Consider the following 9,429-nt stretch of genomic DNA (forward strand, 5'->3'; position numbering starts at 1 on the left):
AAACAAAAACAAAACAAAAAACCCCCAAAAGAAATACCTACTAGCTGGGTGTGGTGTTGCATGCATAAAATCCTACCACTTTGGAGGCAGAGGCAGGAGGATAAGAAGTTCAAGGCCATCTTTGACAATATAATAAGTCTGAGGCCAGCCAGCCTCAGTTACATGAGACTCTGTCTCAAAAAAACAAAAAGAAATGTCTACTAAGTATGTTTCATATACCAGGCACTGTGCTGGGCACCTATCAGTCTTGTTTTCTTACAAAAAAGGATGGGCTATAGCAAGAAAGCAAGTGTGTAGACCAGTCTCAAGGCTTCCTAGACAAAAGGAAAAGGACCACCAGGGAGCTAGTCTGGACCTGAGAACAAATTCTGAGGCAGGACTCATCTGTGTCCATCATTAATACCCTCTAGGATGCAGTGTACCTCAGATAAAGTAGCCATCACTATCAGCTTAAAGCTGGAAACCCCTTGATAGCTACACCCCAGAAGTCCCAAGCCTGGGATGTCATGTTTCTGATACACCAGCTAGGTCCTGGAGTGCTACCAGCCCCATGATGTCTGAGAAGACCCAGCCTGGGATGTCATGTTTCTGACACACCAGCTAGGTCCTGGAGTGCTACCAGCCCCATGATGTCTGAGATAACTGTGAAGAAAATGGGCTTTTTATGAATCAAGAACCCTTTAGCACTGCATTTCCATGTGGGATGCAGAGTTCTGAATAAGCAGTCTGCACACACCAGCCATCACCCTCCTATAAGATGGAGTTGGCTCCTCATGCTGTCCTTATTGTGTGCTGCAGCAAGTTTCACACACCAAGTCAGGGAAGCCCCAGGGACAGATTACCCCTTTCCAGTTACACTTCTGGAAAACCTTATGTCTACCAAGAGGAACTTTTTGGTTTTGACTTCCTAGGCCTCTGAAGGTGTCAGAGACAGAAGTATGCTGCTTACTTCAAAGTTCCATTTTCCTACTACATGGTCTCCAGCCAGCTCTGTGCAATCCTCACCTTCACTTAGGGTGACTCTTGCTACTTATCTGTTTTTTAGTAATGTGCTATATTTACTGTTAAGTGACCCAGCATCTGCTTGATGTCTATTTATTTAGAATCTCAGCTATTCTAGGCTGGCTTCAAACTCACTATGTAGCCAAGGATGATCTTAAACTTTTATTTTTTATGTTTTGAGACAGGGTCTCACTATGTAGTAGCACTGGCGCCTGGAACTTGATATGTAGACCAGGTTAGCCTTGAACTCACAGAGATCCTCCTGTCTCTACCTCCAGAGTGTTGTGATAGAAGGCCTGTGCCACCATGCCAAGATGACCTTAAACTTTTGATCCGTCTACCTCCCAAGTGCTGGGATTTCAGGTATGTAAACCATGACCAGTTTATGCTGTGTTAGGGATTGAACCCAGAGCACACCAGGCAAGCATTCTACCAACTGAGTTTTCTTCCCAGCTTCCCTTCACTTTCTCCCCAATCTTTAGAGAGAGACAAGGTCTCAGGTAGCCCAGGCTAGCCTTAAGCTATATAGCCAAGGTTAGCCTTGAGCTTTTGATCCTCCTGTCTCTGCCTCCCAATTGCTGGTCTTATAGGTGTATGCCACCATGCCCAGCTTGTTTTCATGGTGCTAGGGATGGAACCCAGGACCTCATGTTACTTAGTGCTTTGCTACTGAGTAATATCCTAGCTCTGGAGAATTTCTTGGTCTGGGTATGAAGAATGGGGCTTTTATTTTTAGTTGTCGTGTATAATTTATATACTCTGACACAAAAGAAGTTTGGCAAAATCTTTGTTGACTCAGATTATGGTCAACTGCTCTTATTCTCCAACCCCCAAAGTCTGTTAGGTCAGTATCAATGCTGCAAGGCTGAGATCCATCCCCAAACCAGAGCAAGGACAAACACTGAGGCTCTGGTGGAGGATCCAGATGGCTGGGGTGCCATGCTGCAGTGTGTGATGGTGTCAGATAGGGCATGGTTGATGTCAGAAGGTCAGTCATGTGACAGGGCTGGGAGATGCCCTGTGCTGAAGAGCTCAGCATAGGATGAATCTCCATGGGAAAACTGCCGACAAATAAAACCAAACAAAAATGAGAATAGAAGCCGGGCATGGTGGCGCACGCCTTTAGTCCCAGCACTTGGGAGGCAGAGGCAAGGCGGATCTTTGTGGATTTGAGGCCAGCCTGGTCTACATAGTGAGTTCCAGACCAGTTAGGGCTACAGGAAGACCCCTATGCTTTGCTGCAACAGAGATCCATGTGGATATGAGTGCACAGGTGCTCTCCGCCCCTTATCCTTCTCTCTCGCTCACAAACAAGCTCTTAGGGATCACAAAATTCCAAGTAAAAACTGAGCCAGCTTGACCTGAAATCTACCAACTCAAATAAAGGAAACAAATGGAAGGAAGCCACCAACAGACCTTGCCATGCCTCCCTCCAACTCGCCAGTGGCCATGAGGTCCCTTTCCAGTCCTTCATGCTATGTTTCTAGACCTTTCATTTTCCTCTGAGACAAACAAATCAAGGTGAGGACCCATAAAATTGGAAGTTACATGTGTGTATTTTTTTTTTATTTGGTCTTTTTGAGACAGGGTCTCCCTGTAGCCCCAGCCGTCCTGGAACTCACTATGTAGACCAGGCTGGACTTGAACTCACAGAGATCCGCCTGCCTCTGCCTCCCAAGTGCTGGGACTACAGGCATGTACCACCATGCCCGGCTATGTGTGTATTTTCAATCTAAGTTTTTCAGAAGAGATGTGGTTTTCTCTAGATTTCTAGTCACCTGTTACCCTAATGTTACAAGATATGCTGGGCTGGCTGGGCTGTACTTGTCTACTTTATCTGGGAAAGAGGGGCAGGGCAGTGCATTTTGGGGCCCTTCCTCTCAGGGTCATGGGTCACTATATGCCCTTTGAGCCCATTTCAAATCATAAGGTCCAGCTAGTTAAGGAAGTAAAATTGTTCCTTTCCTTCCTTCCCTTCCTTCCTTTCTTCCTTTCTTTCTTCCTTCCTCCCTCCCTCCCTCCCTCCCTCCCTCCCTATTTTTAGTCTTTTTGAGACAAGGTGTCCCTGTAGCCCCAGCTGTCCTGGAACTCACTATGCAGACCAGGCTGGCCTTGAACTCACAGAGATCCGCCTGCCTCTGCCTCCCGAGTGCTGGGATTAAAGGCGTGTACCACCATACCTGGCTCAAAATTGTTATTTTCTATACTCTGTGCCTCTAAAAGACTTTCTTCTCTTTCTTTTTAGTGTGTGCATTGAACTCAGGGCCTCTGAGCCATCTGCCCAAATCTAAAAATTAACTTTTCTTTTAAACTTAAAAGACACAGTCTCACATGTAGCCCAGGCTATCCTTGAAGTTGCCTGTACTGTTCCAGTACTCTCTATGTCTTCCAAGTACTGGAACAAAAGTACTGTGCATGATTCAAAAAAGAGACTTTTAAGCTAGGCTTGATGATGCACACCTTTAATCTCAGCACTCAGGAGACAGAATTCAAGGCCAGCCTGGGTTAGACAGTAAGGCCTGTCTCAAAAAAAAAAAAAGAAGACTTTTAATGTGGGTCTCAAGCCTATATGTTGCAGGCTAAGAGCTACTGAAAGACCCACTGAGATACTGTGGTGGGCAGGGGCAGGAATCAGTCTGGATTTTGCAGATGACAGAGACTTCCTAATCCTCCAAGTGCTGTTTGGAGCTCTGTTTCCAGTAATATTGGTGCCCTGTCCAGAAACAGGATTTCTGTCTGGGCTTTTGGGGAGGTAGGAAAGATGATCGATCAGCTTCTCCACTTTAGGTTCCAGATTTCAAAAGGGCAATTACTCCCGCTCAAATAATGAATATTAAAACATGTGCCCCAAGGGTTAAACACTAGCAGACTGATAACCTGTGACATCTATGTCTTCCTTTTTGGGGCATGCTAAGAAGAGGGCCTGGTGACCCATGCTCTTTCCCTAGAGTACAAAGCACCTCACTTCAGACAGAAGTGCTTGTTCACAGGTTCTTAGTCAGGACAGCAGCCTCTGTTCACTAGGAAGCTAGAGCACACCCACATACAAATCAGAGTGGCTGGCAAAGAAGAAGTGATGAGGTGGGAACCAGGAAGCAGTACTTGCAGGGTTTTTGATGGGGGGTGGGGAGGGATGGGGTGTTGAAGACATCAAAGGCACAATGAGTTTCTTTTTTCCCCCAGTTATTTCATTTGATGCCAGAATCTTCCAGCATACTAAATCCAAGACTACAATTTGGAGTCCAGGGCCACAAAAAAACAGTCCACTGCATTTCCTTACCTGAGCAGTGTGTTAAAGACATTCAAGACATACATGAGACAGTTTACGGGCACGAGCCAACATCTGAAGCTGCAGGGACAGGTTAGGGGTGTAAACAAGAAGGCCTGGCCTGCCCCCTCCACAATGTCCTGACTGTAAATTATCTTTTTACACATGGAGATCAACTTAGAATTGACACAAACATTCCCTAAGAAGTGTTAGGAGGAGGCAAAGAGGGAGAGACAGGGTATTAGACAGGGCAGGGTCTGTTAACTGGGGTGCAAGCATCAGCCCTTTTACAGCATCAATGGCCATAGGAGAGTCCCCTAGCACTCCAGAAGCTGGATGCTGAAGGGGCTTGTAGCCTGGTGGATCCCTGGAAGCATAGGATGGGGATGAAGAGAACAGAGGCCTACCAATCCCACCTACCAAGGCACCAAGGGTCCCACCTCTGGATCAGCAAGGTGTCTAAGGACATCCTTGCAGAAATCAGACTTAGGGATTTTTTTTTTTTATTATGGTGCAGGGGATGGATCCAAGAACCTCATGCTGGCTAGGCGAGTGCTGTACCACAGAGCCATGCCCCTAGGCCTGGTTTTGATATTATTTTATTCATGTGTGTTGTATATGTGTAAGATTGTTTGTGTGTGTATGCACATGTGCATGTGGGTATGGATGCGTGAAGACCAGAGGCTGACACACTGGTTATCTTCTTCTACTAAAAAAAAATAAATTTTTTTTTTTGTCTTTTTGAAACAGGATCTCCCTGTAGCTCAGCTGGCCTCGAATTCGCTATGTAGATCAGGCTGGCTTCAAACTTATAGAGAAGTTTGCCTGCCTCTGCCTCCCAAGTGCTGGGATTAAAGGCATATGCCACCATGCCTGGCTACTTAAAATTAAAAAAAATTATTTATTTTAATTTTATGTGTATGAATATTATGTCTACATGTATGTAAGTACACCCATGTTGTGCCTATGGAGGCCAGAAGAGGGTGTCAGATTTCCTGGAACTGGAGTTATTGATGGTTAACAGCCACTATTTGGATGCTGGGAACTGAACCAACCCTGGTCCTCTGTAAGAGCAGCCAGTGCTCTTAATTGTTGAGCCATCTATCCAGCCCCTAAAAATTTTTATTATTATTACATTTATTTACTGTGTCTACATTATTTTAAAATATTTTAAAATGTGTGTGTGTGTATGTGTGTGTGTGTGTGTGTGTGTGTGTGTGTATGTGTGTGTGTGTGTCTGTCAGTGGACAACTGTTAGCAGCTGGTTCTCCCATCATGTGGGTCCCAGGGATTGAACTCAGGTCATCAGGCTTGGCAGCAAGTACCTTTACTTACTGAGCACCTTACCAGCCTTCTACCTTGTTTTCAGACAGGGTTTGTCACTGAACCTGGAGCTTACTGATTAGGCAAGACTAGCTGGCCAGTGAGCCAGCTGTCCTTCCCCAGAGCTAGGATTACAAGTACACACCACCATGTGTGGCTTTTCTTCATGGGGTGCTGGAGAATCTTAACTTGAGCCCTCATGCTCGACAGGGACTTTACTGACTAAGCCATCTCCGCAGCTCTGGTTTTTACATCTATTTATTTTGAAGATTTTTGTTTTTATTTTGAGACACTCTCCCTGTGGCCCTGGCTGGCCTGAAACTCGCTATGTAAACAGGCTGACCTCAATCTCACAGATATTTGCCTGCCTCTGCCTCCCAAGTGCTGCCACGACACCTGGCTTACATTTTTTGAGACAGTCTCAAACTAGCCTAGAACCTACTATGCAGCCCAGGTTGGCCTTAAGCTCACAGCAATCCCCCGGCCTTAGGGCTCCCCAGTGCTAGGACTTCATGAGGCATGGAGCCCTCATGGGCAGGTGAAGAGATGAGAGTGCCTGATCAAGAGGAGGGGAGTCAGGCTGGGCATGGTGTTGCATGCCTTTAGTCCCAGCACTCAGGAAGCAGAGGCAGGCGGATCTCTGTGAGTTCAAGGCCAGCCTGGTCTATATAGTGAGTTCAGCTGGTGCTACAGGGAGACCCTGTCTCAAAAAGCCAAAAAAAAAAAGCCAAAAAAAAAAAAAGAAAAAAACGGGAGTCAGGCAGATGCTCTCACTAAACCTGAGAACCAATAGCTGGGGACTCCTCTTACCATATGGCAGGTTTCCAGGAGGAAAGAGCTCAAAGTCTAGCAATGACACTCAGATAATGTCTGTTTCTCTGGTGATCTTTGTACAGAAAAAGCAAATACTGAATTCCATTTGGCTAGTTTTTCCTGCTTTAAAGGATCAAAATCAGCTGGAAGATCTGTTAAAATAGATCTGTTAAAACTATGCTTTTCTGTGCAGTTTCTGATTCAGAAGATCTGGGTTGGGGTCTGAGAATCTGCATGTCTAACAGGCCCTCAGAGATCCAGGTGCTGCCGGACCCGGGCCCACATTTTGAGAACCACTGCCCTAGCTTTCCTACTGTCACTGAAAGGAGGTACAAAGTGAGTCCCAGGACATGACAGGGAGGAAGGGACATCATTTTGGATATCCTTTAACCTAGCCTCAAGTCAAATCTGAGCAGAAATGGCAATAGCGAGGTCTTTCCTACGCCCTAGGGAAAATGTGACACACCCCAATAAAAATGACTGACGCTGAGTTCATGATGTTTGGTTGTTGCCATTTAAAAAAATATTTTATTTTTAGGTGCTGGGGGTTGAAGCAGGGTCTTGGGCATGCTAGGCCTGACCACTGAGTTACACCCCCAGCCCCATGCTTGCTTCCTAAGTGTGGCTGGCAGAGGGCATCCTCATGGATGCTGATTCATATGCACTGTAAGGGCTGATTCAGGATAAAAGTCAGGCTGGACTTGAGTGTGAATGAACAAACATCAAGAAAGGGACTGGGGTGTAGATCCGGGTGCGGGGAGCAGGAGAAGGTTTTTGCTTTTTTTTTTTTTTAAATAAAAAAATTAGAAAAAAATCTCAAGCAGCAGGAGCTATCTTAAATCTTCCTCTGGGGCATACACGAGCAGAAGTAGGGATCTGACAGCTGCTTTGTTTGCCAATTTTTTTTTTTTTTTTTTGGTGGTGCTAGTGCTCTTGACGCTGAGCCTGGAAAAGGGTTTGTGCTTTGCTATTTGGTTATAAGGTTGGTTTCTCTTTGCTGTTTGGGAGCAGGGACTGGGACGGAGAATGAGAGGGAAGGGTATTGCGGGGTTAGTGCCAGCAGATGGCTGCCATACATACCACCCAGGTGCAAGTCGATGAGGTCACTGTAATAAGACTCTCCCCAATAGTCTACAACAAGGAATTGGTGAAGACAGTTATTTGATCAGATGACCCTGCTGTCATCCCACTCCAAAGCTATCAAGGGCACGAAGCACAAGAAACACGCAGATACAGTGAAAAGGTCTAGAGGAACAACTGGAAAGTGAGCATGTCTGCAAGCACACCGCATGCACACATGCAGGCCATCTCTGCAGCGTGCAGTGTGGGATGGGGGGTTAACCCAACACCACTGAGGATGGGGTCACCAGCCAGGATCAGAGTGATTCCTGCTCACAGGTTGACTGAGAAAGGATGGGATGCTTGGCTTTGCTGGGAACTCCAACCCTGCTGAACTCAATCTTATCTAAGACTTAAGGAAGTTCAAGGGCAGACCAAGGGCTACTCTCTTACTTCTGAATAAGAAAAGTTCCAAGTTAGGGCTTTTAGGATGTGAACAATAAAAAAGAAAAAGAAAAAAAAAGGGTCCTATGTCTTAGAAGTTTTAGTTCCACCAACTTTGGATAGACAGCCTTCTCTTTCAAAACAAGAAATGAGTCGGGACTTCTACCGAGTTCCAACCCCGAGAGTCTATCCTCTGAGGCTTCCAGAGGATGCTGGTCACAGGCTGTCCCAGCTTTTTAGCTGCTGAAGCTGCCCAGCAAAGAGTGGACAACACTTCTCAACACATCTAAGGTGCAAAGTGGGGCCTGATAGCAGATGGATCTTGGGCAGGGAGCCCTCAGCTCCTAGAGTCAAAAAGAGGCCCTGAGTATATCAAGGCTCGGCTGCTATCCTGTCAGATTTTCTCTATACCTCACGATCTGGCCCTCGGATCCTGGCAACCATGAGGGCTTCCCCTCTAAGAATGGGTATGTCAGAAAGCTCCGTAAACCCTGCAGTGGCTTTCCAGCTCATGTTCCAAGTCTGAATTGGAGTTCTAGAAACAAAGAGGCACCACAAGTATTCCAGGACCAGAAGTCTACACGTTTAATTAAGTCTTGCCCTCGTCTGCAATGCTCTGAAGCTAATTCTTGCAACCAGGATATACAGAAATCTTCAACAGATAGATTACCTGATGGCAGCTCTGGATCAGATCTCTTCTCTTGGAAGGGCATCTTGGCTACCAGAGTGTGACCCCTCTGACAGTGATGGAAGCTGGAGGCTACCACATGAGAGGATGGCAGGCTCTAGCCCGCCTCGTATAGCTCTCAGGGAGGGAGCTGCGGAAGCTGCTGGGTTCCTTGCTCAGCCAGGTGAGACTGACAAGTGGAATGGAATGAGAAGTGGAGAGAAAGGAGCTGCCATTGTGCACACTGAATCTGAAAGATGCCCTCTACCAGGAAGGGGCAGGGTCACTGGGAACTGACATTAGACCATCTCTGGATGTGGAGTATTAAGTATAAGAAAAGGAAAAGGATGTACTTTGAAATAAATTCTTATGATGGAGAATTTCCTAAAGGTATCCCAATAGAGCTCTTGGGGTACACCTGCAGAGACACAACGGCTTCAACTTTGGGTCTAGGGGTTTTGCAAAGACTTACCTATGGGCAGGAGTTGGACTAGAACATGGCTTTCAAACTTCTGTTGAACCCTAGGGTTCTTCAAAAGTTCCAGGGGTCTTGTAAGCACATGGTCCACAGCTACTTCTAACTTTTTTTTTTTAATTTAAAAAATTTTCTTAAATTTTATGTGTATGTGTGTATCGCCTGCATGTAGGTAAGTGCACATGCAATGCCTGCGGAGGACAGAAGAGGCTGTCTGATCCCTGGGGACTGGAGTTACAGACAGTTGTTAGCTGCCATGTGGGTGCTGGGATTCGAACCCGGGTCTTCTGCAAGAACAATCAGTATTCTTAACTGCTGAGCCATCTCTCCAGCCCCAGCTACTTCTAACTTTTAAGAACTTAAAGCATAACATGCTCA

The 9,429-nt window shown here is 46.1% G+C and overlaps 1 protein-coding gene across 3 annotated transcripts in view; it reads right to left on the bottom strand.

Moving 5' to 3' along the window:
• The window catches only part of Mical3 (microtubule associated monooxygenase, calponin and LIM domain containing 3), a 203,394-nt gene that overhangs the window by 10,906 nt on the left and 183,059 nt on the right, over positions 1-9,429 (bottom strand). Inside the window, exon 37 of one of the 3 annotated variants that reach the window (XM_029570834.1) lies at positions 7,487-7,537. The exons of the other annotated variants lie outside the window; for them this stretch is intronic. Coding sequence (XP_029426694.1) covers positions 7,487-7,537 — 51 coding nt within the window. The remainder of the gene's footprint in view (positions 1-7,486; positions 7,538-9,429) is intronic. 3 annotated transcript variants of the gene reach the window in all.

This window comes from Nannospalax galili, unplaced genomic scaffold (genome assembly GCF_000622305.1).
Source record: "Nannospalax galili isolate Female #2095 unplaced genomic scaffold, S.galili_v1.0 scaffold1104, whole genome shotgun sequence".
Taxonomy (NCBI): Eukaryota; Metazoa; Chordata; class Mammalia; order Rodentia; family Spalacidae; genus Nannospalax; species Nannospalax galili.